The sequence below is a fragment of the Amblyomma mixtum genome, chromosome 2 (genome assembly GCF_055824585.1).
Source record: "Amblyomma mixtum isolate Tamu chromosome 2, ASM5582458v1, whole genome shotgun sequence".
Lineage (NCBI taxonomy): Eukaryota > Metazoa > Arthropoda > Arachnida > Ixodida > Ixodidae > Amblyomma > Amblyomma mixtum.
Genome location: NC_143013.1, coordinates 47402147 through 47417870, shown reverse-complemented (window position 1 = coordinate 47417870; position 15724 = coordinate 47402147). Strand labels below are relative to the sequence as shown.

Genomic DNA, 15724 nt, shown 5'->3' with positions numbered 1-15724 from the left:
TGATTTTGCATTAAGGACTCCCTTTAACTCAAACTCTACGTGATTTAACAAGTTTTCTTTGCCTTTTCTTTGAGTTGGAATAATAGGGAATCGAGCATATTTTCTTCTTTCATCACACTACAGGCTGGGTCCTAACCGTTGTGTGCATCATTTTCAGGTTCACATGGAAGGGGCGTGACATGTTCCTAATTGGACGCTACTCCCCTTACTACAAGTACAAGCCCAGAAATATGAGCCCTGTGTCTCTACACAGCGCTGTCTCAGGCTAACATGACATTGATGCCACTTGGTTGACGTGGAAAAATACATTCCTTGCTGTAATCGGTATAAGTAATATACCAATGCCTTTTACTGAACAGCCGCCGCGGTGGCTCAGTGGTTATGGTGCTGGGCTGCTGACCCGAAAGACGCGGGTTCGATCCCGACCGCGGCGGTTGAATTTCTTTGGAGGAGAAATTCTAGAGACCCGTGTGCTGTGTGATGTCAGTGCATGTTAAAGAACCCCAGGTGGTCTAAATTTCCGGAGCCCTCCACTACGGCGTCTCTCATAGCCTTAGTCTCTTTGGGACGTTAAACCCCATAAACCAACCAACCAGCCTTTTACTGAACACGTAATTACATAGTAGTAATCGTTTGGACCAATTGGGGGGACCATGGGGGGACAAGGTCCTCAATTCCACTGAGCCCCATTATTTTTGCCACAGTTCAAGACCTTGGATACTGGTGTTAAAATGTTTCCATGCCTTGCTTCGAGTGAGTGTCATCAGCTTTCATGTCTCAGTCATTGTGAGTGTCGGCGTAAATAAACTATTGATTCGTGAATTAGGGACCCGATGTGATCAGAATACAGCCAAGTGCAGCCATGTAGCTGCTCTGTTAAAGAGCAATTATACTCTTTTGTTACCAATTTACTGCACCTTGGTGGATTCCCCCGAACACACGTTGGGGCTGTTGATTGATTTGGCCTTCCACTGTATAGCCCTCCTGGTTAGCTTAGTCGGCCAATCAGACCAGGATGAATCGCTCTTCATTGTGGCAGGGCCCTTAATGGCACTCTGAAAAGCATGGAGGTGCAGAGGAGTTGAGGGTGACCTTGCAAAATGCTGGGCATGCCAGCAGGGGACACTTCGAAACCAGCAGCGGAAGAGGGGAGTTGAACTGGACCACCGCACTCTCGGTCCAAGTGGGATGTTGCGAGCACCTGGTCACACATGAAGAGTGGAAAGAAACAGGGCCATTAAAGGGACACTGAGGAGAGCTCTATTAACATTTTTTTTATAGCAAAATCCGATAGTTCGGCATTTCATGGCTTTGTTGCCACTTGGCCGGCAGCGAAAGATGCATTTATTTCTAAGAAATTTGGATTCGAAGTTGAAAAGTTTTTCCCGCCGCTCTGATTCAAACTTGGGATTCTCCTATGACGACACAGGACTAAGTGACATGTCACATGACGTGCACATGACGTAACGCAGACTCCGTGATTTCTGGCGGCCATGCAGTGCGGCCCAGCAGCAGCCGAAAAGAAAGCTACCGCCGGCCGCACGTTGCAGGCATCTATCGGCTATTGCGGCCGTCGCTTCGTTTACGTTTGCACCGGCGTTTTGCCAGCGTTACAATGGATCCCGTTCTCGAAGTCATCAACGAAGTTCTCGCAAATAGACACCTTTAGCATACCGTGTACCTTGTTACCGTTAGCGGAATACCGGGAGCCCCCATACTACCCTACCCATACTGCTGTGAGCAGGCGCTGATTGGTCCCGGCGCTGCAGGAGCGCGCGTAGCTGTCGGGTATGTGGCGCCATCTTTGCGACATCAAGGAGATTTGTGCATGCATTTGCTGCGCCTCAGTGATTCGTGACTTCCCGGGTCCTAGTGTTGCTAGAACTATTGGTACTAGCAACACTGCTTTGTCCTATGACGTCATCACGCTTGTACTTGCGAGTACCTGTATTTTGGTTCTTGCTCTTTTCTACGTTACAAGAGCTTTGCTGTCAGTATGAGTGGCGCTTTTGTAATCAGGAGCTGGTATTCTGTCGATGCAAGTCAACTTCAATTTCTCCTCAGTGTCCCTTTAACATCTAGGCCTGCAGAAAAGAGGCTGCATCCACAGACTAGGTAAACCGATAGAAAATAGAAGGCCAGTGATGCTAAAGCTTCTGAGTTTGGGAACAAGACGAAAATTCTGCCAAAATGTTACAAACTGAAGGCAAGTGTATTTACCTTCTGCAAAGATTTTGAACCCTGTGTTGGCAGCATCAGGAAAAAATGTATGGAAATATGGAAGTAATCTGGCAATAAAGTTTTCTTGGTTGATGATAAAGATAAATGGTGAGCTATAGTTTTTGGATTACAAAAAAAAAGACTCATGTCCAGTTACGTGCTTCAAGCGAAACAAAAAGCGAGGACACAGATACATGGGTCCTATGCCCCCCCACTGTTCACAATGTCCCAAATAACTTTCATGGACATTAATGCCTGTAGTATCAATAAGCTTCATCCTCTTGAGCCATTATTAGTAGCATTTCAGCCGGACTCTTAGAACAGGAACTTTGCTAACAAAAGTTATCGGACTTTGAAATAACCCCCCCACTACACTATTCACTAGAATCGGCCAGTGCTATGCAGAGGTGTGGCCTTATTGATTAAAAAAAAAAAAAAAGTTCCTTTCATTACGTTACCTGAAGTACAGGTGGTCGAAGCAGTGTTTTGCAAACTCTGTTTTTCCTATACATTGCGAGATGTGTTTATCACAGTCCTTCTGGTCCAGTCACTGCATGCATACAAGCAGCATCTCATTGAGGGTGTCAGCATGCTGCCGATGGCAACGTTTCTCGCCCGGCCCAAGGAAGTTCCGAGAATCCGCTAACTACTTTGGCTTTAGGACAACACGCACTTTCTACAGATTTATGGCCCGAGGAAAGCAGACCCCGACGAGAACGCACCGCGCCTGCAAAAAGAGATCAACATGCCAGAGCCACGGGCTCTTCACAGAAAAGAAGGGACCCCGCCACGCCTCCCGCACTCCGAAAGGAAGAGGGGAAACCTCACGCGACCGGGGAGGGAAGAAACGGACCAAGGGACACAGAGACGAGCGCCAGAGAGAGACAGAGGAGGGTCGACACAGAGCGGACGCGGCGAGTGCAGCTCAGTTCGCACGGCGCGATCTCCATTGAAAGGGTTGACTGGCATCCCTGTAAATATTCTTAGGCGACCTCAATAAACCAGTTTTAACCATCCACTGAGTGTCCGCTAACTAGGGGACCATACTATCTTCCTGACAGGAAAGCACTGCACCATCAGTTACCATGCACAGATGTTCTTTTTGACATAATGCTTCTTAATCTCTTTCGAATAATAACAGAACCTACCCACATACAAGTGTCTAGATCTAAAATTCTGGATTTAGTATTTTCTCGATAATTTTCCCTTCCACAAAGCTAATGCAGAAATATTAGATGGCCATCTTTGCAATCACTATAGCATAATCCGACTACAGCCGAGCTGATGACACTAGCATGCCCGATACCTTACATGGTGAACTGTCATCATTCCAACAACTCTTGGATGACAAACACAGACATTGAAACATTTTGGCGTGGGTTAAAAACAGTTTTGTTGCATTGCATTACAAACTGTGTTCCTATCAAGTCTTAAAAAAAAAATACACAAGCGTAATCCTTAAAAAATCCTAGGTGGTTGAAATTTCTGGAGCCCTTCACTACAATGTCCCTCATAGCCTGAGTCGCTTTGGGATGTTAAATCCCATAAACCAACCAACAAACTTAATCCAAGAATTCCGCGGACCAAAATTCGTGCTAATTAAAAGGTTCGATGACTGAGAAAAATTCAAAAACATAGTACATCACTATGAACAGCTGACGAATTAACCACAGCTATAATTAATTTGAAATCCAAAATCAAAAAAGCTAAAGCATATTACCTTACAACTACATTAATCAAGTTTTTAAAAAATGCACCCCAAAAGTTTTGCAGTTGCTTAAACCCAAAAATACAAAATGACAAACAAGCTTCTCCAGAGGTTAACCGAATTACTGCGAACATACTGAATAATAACTTCTATTCTCACTGCAGGCAAGGGATATCTGCCTTGTATGGGAACCAGCACAGCCCAGATGGCGCACCTAAACCTGGCACAGGCCACCAACTGGTTTTGAAAAAAGCAACGATATATAGTCGAACCTCGTTAAAACGAAATGGTTTATAGCAAAGTAATGAATATAACGAAGGAATGGCGACTGCTCTTGGAAGCTTGGTCAACGCGGGTTATAACGAAGTATAATTGCCGGGCCCCTTCTACTTGGTTATAATGAGGTTCAACTGTGGTAGGGCGAGACGTTGGAGCGTGGTTAGCACGGCTGCCAGCTTGTTCACTTTTTCATGCATGCGTATGATTTTCACCTTTGCTTTAGTGTACTGAGCAACATCAACAGCACAACTCTACCGCCGCAGTTGGCTGCAAACTTTGCATGCTGTTGCAGCATTACGGGAACATGCATGCAGCCACTAATGCTGCACCATGGGTTTGAAAAACTGCTCCGTTTTATTTTTCTTCTGCTGGGATGCTTGTGGAGGGCAGACCCTTTGCACAGCAAATAATGTGTACACTGTCGAGGATACATGCTTTAGCAGCAAGAAAAACAGCTACTGGAGGTGAAATATCGCTCCAAAACTGAAATGAACTTCGTGCAATGGAAACATGCAAATGGATTTCCATGTACTGCACATGTTAAGCAAAGTGAATGTCTGCAATACTTATTTAGTGTACTTTTTAGAAACTATAATGATTCAAGTAGCTTTATCAAGGAAAAATCTGCCCACTCAAGCTGTACTCCGTGCTCTTTACTTAACATATTGAGCTGTAGTGAAACAAATGCCTGTCTTTGTACTTGGATGTGCACTAGTTTACAACCATGCATAACTCCATTGGTTTAATTGAGTCTTCTGTTAATAGTTGATAATGGAGAATTAGATCCGCAACAAACCATGCACCTGCAATGCTCACTTTAGTGGCACTGCAACCACGTCGCCACAGTGGTGGTGCTGATAAATGATGGTGACAAGATGGGGGCGACACAACACAGTGACTAGTACCTGTAAACTCGTCAGTCTCTGCACGCACTCTCCATCAGCCAAGAATAATAGTCTTGGATGCTGTTCCAGTTAGTGCCATTCAATGCAATAGTGAATCGGTGCAAACCTGACAAAACAAATTCATAGATGTCTCCGCCGGCCACTGGGCAAAAACTGCCACAGCACCCTTTTGACGGCGTAACTTTGACGTACATTCTCCCTCGTTGAGTTTCCTTGCTGCGGCTAAGAATTGGCACAAATTTTATGCAGAGACACAAAAAAAAAATTAGCTGAGGTTTAGCTGTAGTTAAACCGGGCAAGTTGCGTAAGCAAGCGACAACTGTTTTGCACGAGGGGAACGCGCGTATTTATTCCCCGTTTCCCTACCGCTTCCTTTCTCCTCTGTCCACATTCCGACACATGCGTCGAGAGCGTGCGGCAGCAGCGACGGACCTGCCGCCTGGTGGAGCGCTGCTGAAACGGTTGCTATGGCAACGGCGCTCCATCTGTTTGACCTCGGCCACCGCCAGGAGCTACGCAACGGCTCGAAACCTGGCACAGTATTGCTTACGCAATAAAAATCTGCCGATGGAGGCATTAGAGCCATACATGCCTTAAAACGAGTGAATTCATTGAGAAGCTTAGCCTACAGCAATTCATTTAAGTTTGCCAAATTTTTTTGCCTTTTAAAGCATAAAGATTAAAGGGGCTCTGAAAGGGGTGCTAATAAAGTTGCGATATGGTTGGGATGCTAAAGCACACCACTTCATGTATATTGTCCAGGAAGAGTTTTTTTTAATGCACTTTGTAGAAGCTGAGTTATCTGTAGTCAAATTTTGAATTTCAGCTTTTTGCGCCTTTCCTTCTCCTCTCATCACTTTTTGCACGATGGAAGGTCTTCGCTCCTCCGCCGGCCCCACCTCCGGAGGCGGAGCTTTCTGACCCACTGGAGCTACACATCTTATTGGCCACAGCCATAGTAGCTGCCTGACATGTGAAAGAATCTAACCAATAGCCATCTCTCAATTTATGTATGCAGGTGCGAGTGACGGAGGAGGATGCGAGCATAAAAAAGTCGCTAGGAAGAGCTCGCCAAATTTCGCATGTGATTGTGAAGTGTATTATTTGGCTCAGGTGTTCATGACAACCCAATGCAGTGATTGAGTAAGTTGATGTGCTCTTCTAGGAAGGTGTTTCAGAGCCCCTTTGAGGCTTGTGTAATCAGCAGATTCCTATGTATACTGAAACAAATCTTTAATTAAGGTTTTGAGGACACACACAACCAAGTACAAACACTGAAGCAACTGAGAAACAAAACGTGCCTTTAGTGCTTCTTAAGCAATATTTCCTTAATTCACAGTAAACGATGAGCAATCCTTACAGACAGTGAATTGCTTTAAAGTATGTATCGCCTACTGTACGTCTCAAGATTTCCTAAATGTTGCTTGGAGACTAGCAGTGGTATATTGGGGAGGAGAAACTATCAACACATGCCAACTGGTGCATTACGTTCCTCTTAACATTGCCAAAATACGTGCTGTGTATTCGCAAATTGGCAGTTGGCTGGCATGGTCTGCCATCTGGTCGGTCGCCACCTCTGGACTGTGCCTTATACAAATTTGCCGACCTTTGCATGGCTCACGTGCTTGCTTGTGCCTCGCTTGATGGTCGATCATGATAGTCTGGTGCAATGGCCTGGCTCAAGCACACTTCGAACCGGTGCACTTCATTTCGCATTTTTTTGTCACATTTGCAGACATAAGAATAGCAAATAAACAAAATGTTACTTTATGTATGGAACAACAGGCAAAGCTGCGTTACGTAAAGCAAGATGAAGCAGCACCCAAACGAGCCGCAAACCGATTTACCCTACTCATCTGGCCGCAAAAATCCATCTCTGCTGCTACTTTCTGGTATGGCCATGGCAGAGACTAATACAGAATTTTTGTCGTAGTGTGGTACTTGTAAACGCAGCAGCATGTCTTCAGTTTCGGTGATTATTCAGTCACCCTTCTACACATACAGCTAGAGCTACACTCGTCCTACTAAAGAAATGGTGTGATGGCCACTAAGAAAGGACTGGGCCCGGATAATTAGTGCATTTGGTTTGGTTTGGTGTTTATTTCTTTCAGAATGAAGGAAAGGCGGTAGGCCTGACTAGGCCTTTGCTCCCTGATACAGGCGGTAGCAAACACCTTTAGAGCAAATATGGGACAAACAATGACACAAGCATGAATTGAGTTCATCATGTGATAACTATACAAGCCAATCAGAAAATACTGATAAAGTAGCAGTACACATACTTGTTACAGAGAAAACAACAACGCATATGCATCAGTGACAAATTTTATGCCACAGGACGTTTACAGGGAAGCAAAACCACTAGTCAAACATATATTACAGTGAGTATAGGCCACAAAACTATACAGGATTCTCATCCGAATATGTTTTTATGCATTTTTTAAATACCTTAGTTTATTCAAAAGAAAACATTCGACAGAAGTGTGTCTGGTTGGCAAATTTAATGTTAGGAGAAGGTAAGTGACGCCAACCAAGTAAAATACAGGAAAAACACGACGTTTCGGGACCGGCTCGGCCCCTTCTTCATGGTGTGACTACAGGCGAGCGCAGCTTGGCTTTTTAAGCCCCTGCGTGGAGGACCTCCGGGTCAATGGCCGCAGCCCATGGACATAGGATGAGGGGAGTGTCCCCAGGGAACGATTAACATTCTCTCGTGTTTGCTGAATGCGCCACGACTCGAGTAGAAGCCTCCTGCATGGGTTAGCTTCCGTTTCCAATACAATGGTGCTGTCGAAGTCAATTGGGTGGTTACCCTTCGCAGTGTTCGGCCACTTGGTTGGCGTCACTTACCTTCTCCTAACACCTTAGTTGATGTCAAGAATTCCCAGTCCAGTGAAGTTTGGTTTATGACAAGTGGCGTTTCTAAGAAACAGCTAGGTTAACACAGCGCAACGGAACGAGGACAAAACAGAAGAAACGTGAAACACAGGATGGGCGCTGGTTTTTGCCACACTCGTCCTGGATGACGCATCTGAGGCAGTCTTGGTACAACCTTACCTGTCGCCAGTACCCAGACTTCAGGACCTTGCCGACGCGCCATGTGTGGCCCCAGGAAGGCGCCAGTCCACCAAACAAGGCCTGAACCTCTAGCGGGATTATTGTTCTCTTGAGGCAGTACGAGAGCACTCTCGACTGGCAGGTGGTGACAGAGACCAGGTTGACCAGGGCTATAGCAGAATCGTGCTTAGGATATGTTCTAAGAAGATTCTGGTGTGGGTTAGTTGGCTTGTACTTTCTACGAAACAGATTAACACAGAGCCTGTGTTTCGTGTTTCTTCTTTTCCTTGTTCCATTGTGCTGTGTTAATCTGTTCTGTAGAAAGTATGAGCCAACTAGCCCACACCAGATTCCTCGAGACAAATGGCACCTGGAAAGTGAATTTCTGTTTCCTGTAGTGGCTTCGAGACTCGTATGAGAAATGTGCAGAGTGGTCACAGCAGCAGACTGCAAAGTCCTCAGTTCACAAAAATACTTCATTCACCTTCCTAGGCACACGAACCACAGGCTTCTGCTGGACAAAGCCAGCTTGCTGTGTAAATGGCTGGGGCAAACGGGCCTCAGGCCTAGCAGGCGCCAGACACTGTGCACAGCTCGCTTTGAGTGCCTTCGGATGCTTTTGATCTCAAATGAACTGCGTGAGTAGCTGGATAACTACACCACCACAACAGACACAAAATATAAGTGAAAACTGCAATGGTGAAAACGAAACGAAAGCAAAAAATTCATTCCGTCATCGGGCGTCAATCCGAAGCGGTGTTTTCGCGGCATGCCTACGACGTCCATGGTGGATAAAATATAGAGCCGCCAGCTTTCCGTCTAGTGAGCCGCCGCGGCGGCTCAGTGGTTACAGTGCTCGGCATGCTGACCCGAAGGACGCGGGTGCAATCCTGGCCGCGGCGGTTTCATTTCGACGGAGGCAGACTGATAGAGGCCCGTGTACTGCGCGATGTCAGTGCACGTTGAAGAGCCCCAGGTGGTCCAAACTTATCCGGAGCCCTCCACTACGGTGTCGCTCATAGCTTTAGTTGCTTTAGTAACGAGTACCACCGTGCAGGGAGGGGTGTTGTTGCGTGTAACAGCGATTTATGTGCCAAATTTTGATAAAATAGCCGGAGAAAGCACTTTCAAACCAACCGCGCAGCCGCTCTCGACGGGTTTCGCCGCAGCCTTGTTCCTCCGGCGGGCACAGATTGCGCTACAGGTACGACTGCTGCGAAATCTTGGCGTTTCGGTCCGCCTTCACTAGCAGACGATGGTTCGATTAATTCCGACCGAATCAGGCAAGTACTGCACCAAAACGAAGAGTAAAACAAAACTGACCGCCAAATGCCACTTCCGTGCGAAATCGGAGCCCGAACAAGCAGGCGGTCAGCCTGTGAGAATTATTTTTTTTTTTTTTCAATTTTCTCTGATCGACGCAACAGTCAGTATAAACGTGTTCAGGCTGCTCACTAAAACTGATCTGCGACATACTTTTTAAGCGCACCTACGCGTGAAGTTAGGCCTAACCAGGAGTGGAGGCTGCTACAAGGATTTTAAACTGTCCAAAAAATTTGTCTTGTTTAAGCTCTATAAAACATTTTGTATGGGTCAGGCAGTTCCACTATATAGTTCAACTTCGAAATCAGTTCATGATGCCTGAAGAGAGAGAGAGAGAAAACTTTTATTGCTCTTTCAAGAGATTCGCGGAGATGAAGACTTCTTGGTCGTCCTGCTTGGGCGCTGGCGACTTGAGTCTTCGAGCAAGGGTGGGCCCTCAGTCCAGGGCTCCACTGAGTCGTGCCGCTTCAACAGCGTGCTGTACCAAGGCCCTCTGGACCTCGAGCTCGCTGCTGGAGAGACAGCTCTCCCATTGCTCCTCACTCGGTGTTTGATAATTGTGGAATGCTATGTTTCTTTCGCACTCCCAGGTAATGTGATAGAGTGTAGGTGTACCGCCGCACCAGGGACAGTCTGATCTGAATTGCGTTGGTGACATTTTGCTGTATATGTACAGGTTAGGAAAAGTGTTCGTCTGTAGCCTACGCCATCCTACAGCCTCTTCCCTAGTCAGTGCTCTGTGTGGTGGTGGATACCTCAATCTAGTTCCCCTATAAAGTTGTAGGGTCTCTGCGTAGCCTCCCTCGCACGTGAGTAGCCGTAACTCCGGGGCGTCCGATAAGCCTGCTCGGTAAGTGAGCCCTCGAGCCAGGCTGTCCGCCCTTTCGTTTCCTGCTACGCCTGCGTGAGCTGGCACCCAGATGATATGCTGTATAGGCGTTTTTCCAGCGGAAGCTGCCGCCTCGCCGATGATCCTAAGGGCGATGCCGCTAATGTTGCCCTTCGTATAACTCTTGCATGTTTCTTTCGAGTCCGTTAGAATGTTCAGGGAGCGGCCTCTTCTAAGCCTTCGGCTACCGCCAGCGCGACGGCAATCTCTTCGGCCTCCGCTATCCCCGACACTCCCACTGAAGCGCAGGAGGTCATTTCCCCTGTACCATTGACTACCACTACAGCGGCTGTGCGCTTCTCTACGCTTGCGTACATAGAAGCGTCCGTATAACGTGTTTTCGGATCGGCCTAGCCTTTTGTCCATCTGCTCGGCCCTAGCCCTCCGCCTCTCCTCGTGTAAGTTGGGATCCATGTTTTTAGGCAATGGCCCTACATTGAAAGTCCTTCTGAGGTCGTCTGGTACTTCTGTGTATCTGTCAGCCAGACCACCGGTGTTCCGACCCAACCTCTTCAGGAGCGCCCTTCCTGTGGGGGAGCCTCTGAGTCTAACCAGTTGTGCACCCGTTTGAGCCTCTGCGAGCTCGTCGAAGGTGTTGCTGACTCCGAGCTGGAGGAGTTTTTCGTTTGATGCGTTCCTGGGTAGGTGCAAAGCGATCTTGTAGGCCTTCCTGAGGACACAGTCGGCCTGCTCCCTCTCCGCTTTCGTTGTAGCGTGGTAAGGCAGCGAGTACATGACCCTGCTGACGAGCAAGCTGTTCACGAGTTGATGTGTTCTCCAGTCGGAGTCTGAGGCAAAACTGTTTATTGAGCGAAAGCGTACAAGCGGGGCAGACAGTCGGTATAGAGAGAGAGAGTGCAGAGTTCAGTGTCCGCGTGTAGCTTCGTACATGCATATGGTACGTGCCAGGACCGAAGAGCCGCGGAGACGCGGGGATGAGGTGTTGAGCGAAATACGATGCTCAGGCCAGACAGAAGGTACCATACGGGAAGCGGCACTTGGAGCGGCAGTAGTGTGATACACAATTGGAGCGGCAGCACCACGATACACAACACTCCTCCCCCCTTAGACGTAGAAGTCTCGGAGGTGAGAAGGAAACTTCCTCTCTCGGGCGGAGCGTCGAGGAACGGTGCCGGTCGCCGGAGGAATTCTGTCGGAGGTATCCGCGTTCTCTGAGTTGGAGCGGCTGTGCCCGGGTTCTGGTGAGTCGGCGTCTGGCTCGGCCGAAGTGCTAGCGGGTTGTTCGTCCTGGTTTTCTGACTCTGAATGCGGCTCAGGCATTTCGAGTTCAGGTGCACGGTGAGGAAGATCGGGTAGGTTATAGTCCCTCTTTCTAAGGTGGTCGACGTGCCTACGCCAGGACGTACCGTCCAGGAGTTCGACTTCATAGGACACAGGTCCTTTGCAGGAGCGGATGATCGCGGGAAGCCACCGAGACCCATGTGGCGAAAAATTCCTAGCGAAAACTGAGTCACCAGGCTCAAACTTGCGGGTTGGTGCAGCGCGGAGCCTCCGCGACAACTGGTCGCGTTGCGAGTTGCCTTCCTGAGAATCAGGGTGCAAGTAGTCTAGGGCGGACTTTAGCTGACGCGAGAACAGTAGCTCCGCCGGGCTTCTTCCTGTAGTCGTGCAGGGCAGCAAGTGCTGCTGGAACAGGAAACGACTGAGCTGAAGTTCGAAGTCGCCCCCTTTCAGTCGCTTAAGAGCTTTCTTCGTTTCCTGAACGAAGCGTTCGGCCTGTCCGTTAGAAGACGGATGGTAGGGCGCGACTAAAACTTGACGAATGTTGTTCCTGGCGAGGAACTGCCGGAATTCAGCTGATGTGAATGCAGAACCGTTGTCAGATACGACGACGTCGGGAAGTCCGTGTGTGGCGAACAGCCGTGTGAGTTCTCGGACAACAAGTGCAGCTGAAGTTGTCCTCACCACAACGACCTCTAGCCATTTTGAGAACGAGTCCACGACGATAAGAAATGTCTTGCCTTGGACTGGTCCAGCGAAGTCCACGTGCAGCCTAGACCACGGTCTCGTAGTCTGCTCCCAGGGATGGACTGCAACGCGGGGTGGAGCATTCCTGGATTCTTGGCAGGTCTCACACGCACGGACGGTGTTCTCCACATCGCTGTCGAGTTTCGGCCACCAGACGTAACCTCGCGCGAGTCCCTTCATGCGTACGATTCCTGGGTGTGATGAGTGAAGTAGCTCAAGCACTTCCATGCGGAGTTGCGGTGGAATCACGACTCGGGAGCCCCACAGAATGCAATCACGATAAGCGGAGAGTTCGTCGCGGCGCACGAAGTAAGGTTGGAACTGGTCCTCTACCTTTGCTGGCCATCCGGTACGAATCCACTTGAGTACTCGCGACAACACACGGTCCTTCCTTGTCAGTTGAGAAATCTTGTATGCATCTGCAAAGGCTTCTGGGGGATTTTCGAGCAGCAGGACATCTGTCATGATGGGACTTTCGGCATTTGTGGAGGGCAGCGGCAGGCGGCTGAGTGAATCAGCATTGCCCATTTGACGTCCCGGTCGGTAGATCAGCTCATAGTCGTACTGTGCGAGGAATAAATTCCATCGAAGCATCCTCGGTGAAAGTACGCTAGGTATTGGACGACTGTGATGCAGCAGGCCCAGCAACGGCTTGTGGTCAGTATAGACCTTGAAGTGTCTGCCATACAGATATTGGTGGAACTTCTTGACACCGGAAACGACAGCCAGAGCTTCTCGGTCTGTCTGAGAGTAGTTCCTTTCGGTCGAGCTCAAAGTACGGGAACCGAATGCAATTGGAGATTCTTGTCCAGTAGAGTCTTCGTGACTAAGGACAAATCCTATGCCGTAGGCAGACGCGTCGCAGACAAGCGTGAGCGGCTTGTGCACATCGTAGTGGACTAAGACATCGGATGTCTGTATAAGTTCCTTGGCGTGCTTGAAAGCGTCGGCTTCTTCCTTGCGCCATCTCCACGTCTGATCCTTTGCAAGCAGACGGTATAGAGGCTCGAGGGCGTGAGCTGCACCGTGCAAGAATCTGTTGTAGAAGTTTAGCAGTCCGAGAAAAGACTGAAGTTGCTGCTTGTTCTTTGGACTGGGAGCTTCTTTAAGAGCTTCGACCTTTTCTTCGGTCGGATGAATACCGGCAGCGTCAATGCGGTATCCAAGGAAGGTTACTTCCGGCCTGCCGAAGGTGCATTTCTCTCGGCTCAGACGAATGTTGTCGTCACTTATGCGTTTCAGCACATCTCGCAGGTGTTTGTTGTGCTCGTAGGCATCTTGACCTCCCACTATAATATCGTCCAGGTACACGTGGACTCCAGGTAGTCCCGAGAGGAGCTCTTCCATGTAGCGCTGAAATATGGCTACGGCGGACGACACTCCGAACGGCAGGCGAGTAACTTTGAACAGTCCCCGGTGCGTATTGACTGTTAGCAGATCGGCTGTGTCACTGTCCACGGCAAGCTGCTGATAGGCTTGATTGAGGTCTAGTTGTGAGAATACAGTGCACCCCGCAAGGTTTGAAAAAAGCTGATCGATGGTTGGAAGAGGATATGTTTCCATCTTGATTGCTTGGTTAACGGTGCTTTTGTAATCACCACACAGCCTGATCTTGCCGTTCTTCTTAACGACGCAGACTACCGGTGTCGCCCATCGGGAGGATCGCACGGGCTGGAAGACGCCTTCCTGTACAAGAACGTCGATGGCTTCGTCTACCTTGGGCAGTAGAGCCACCGGAACTTGACGTGCTTTCCTGAAGATGGGAGCGATTTCAGCCTTGAGCTCAATACGAACGGATGGTCCCTTGCTTTTCCCTAGTCCTTCAGCGAAGACTTCTGGGTATTCAGAGACGGCGTTCAGCAAGGTTAGCGGAACTTCGATTTGAGATGCGTGGTTTATTCCGCAGAGCGATATTCCCAACGCAGAAAACCAGTCTCTCCCCAACAGGCTGGTGCCATTTCCTCGGACAACGAGAAGTTGAAGTCGAGTGCTCTTCGTTCTGTATGAGACGGCAACTTCCAATGATCCCAGAATCTCCAAGCTTTCCCTTGTATAGGAGCGCAGCTGAAGAGAGGATGGCCTTAGGTCTTGCCTTGAGAGCCGAAGTTTCTCCATGGTCCTCTCGCTGATGATGGTGCAGACGGCCCCGGAGTCAACCTCCATGGCCAGAGGCCTACTGTTTATCAGGACGTCCGCGCAGACCGCTGGAGAAGTGATGGTGTTGGCACCACTCGTAGACTTGCGGTCTTGGAATTCGCGATGAAAGCTGACTGATGCCGTAGAGTTTACGTCTTGAGCTGGATCAGCTGATTGCAAAATCTGATGGTTGCGTCCACGAGAGTACTTGTTTTTGCGAGAAAACTCCTTTCGGTGTTGACCAGGGCTTGGAAGTTTTTTCTTTTGCTGCTTTCTTCCTGCAGGCCTTCTCCAGGTGACCTTTGTTGCCGCAGTAGCGACAGATGGCGGAATGATAGGAGCAAGTACGAGCGTCATGCTCACCGGTGCAACGCCAACATTGATGACTCGGAGGATGGGCGGGCTTGCCGTCCGGGCGTTTGGGGTTCCGTTGCAATTGATGCGTTTCTGAGGGGACCCTTGAGCGGCGAACCTCTTCTGTCTTGGCTGCTGCTTCTTCCGCAGCACGTGCCAGTAGGATGGCCTTCGACAGCTTGAGGTCCGGTTCAGCCAGGAGACGTCTTTGGATAGGCTCTTCACGCAGGCCACAGACTAGGCGGTCGCAAAGAAGTCGATCCAGCCAATCCCCGAACTCGCAGTGGCGAGCTAACAGTCGAAGAGCGGCGAGATATTCCGGCACCGATTCACCAGGTTGCTGGTCTCGCTTGTTGAAGCGGAATCGTTCCATGGTGACGGACGGTTTCCCGATGAAGTGGGTGTCGAGCAAGGAAACGATTTCTGAGAAGGGAACATCCGAAGGTGCCTTGGGTGCGCAAAGCGAGCGCAGCAGTGTATACGCGTCGACGCCGCATACGCTGCAGAGGAAAGCCCGTTTCTTCTCATCGGACTGGATGTCGTGGGCTTGAAAGTAGAACTCGAGGCGTTCTAAGTAGACTGGCCAGGAGGAAGGCTCGGCGGGCGAGAATTCTCCGATCGTGGCCGAAGGCAGAAGCGCTGCCATGTCGACGGACGTGCAGGGCTGGAGCGGATCCAGGAGCTTTGCCTGAGGCGGTCAGTATTGACTGCAATTGCGCGCTGGGGGATCACGGCGATCCCGTCCTCGTCGCCAGTGATGTGTTCTCCAGTCGGAGTCTGAGGCAAAACTGTTTATTGAGCGAAAGCGTACAAGCGGGGCAGACAGTCGGTATAGAGAGAGAGAGTGCAGAGTTCAGTGTCCGC

The 15724-nt window shown here is 49.2% G+C and overlaps 1 protein-coding gene across 5 annotated transcripts in view; it reads left to right on the top strand.

The window, feature by feature from the left end:
- The window catches only part of LOC149359234 (protein O-linked-mannose beta-1,2-N-acetylglucosaminyltransferase 1-like), a 38701-nt gene extending 33330 nt beyond the window's left edge, over positions 1-5371 (top strand). For 3 of the 5 annotated variants that reach the window (XM_089571506.1, XM_089571505.1, XM_089571509.1), the window contains one exon: positions 4093-5371. In XM_089571506.1, the coding sequence (XP_089427632.1) occupies positions 4093-4225 (133 nt within the window). In that variant the 3' untranslated portion in view covers positions 4226-5371. Of the gene's footprint in view, positions 1-157; positions 3237-4092 lie in introns of those variants that run through there. The other 2 variants (XM_089571508.1, XM_089571507.1) reach the window with 1 other exon arrangement.
- The last annotated feature ends 10353 nt before the right edge of the window (positions 5372-15724 follow it).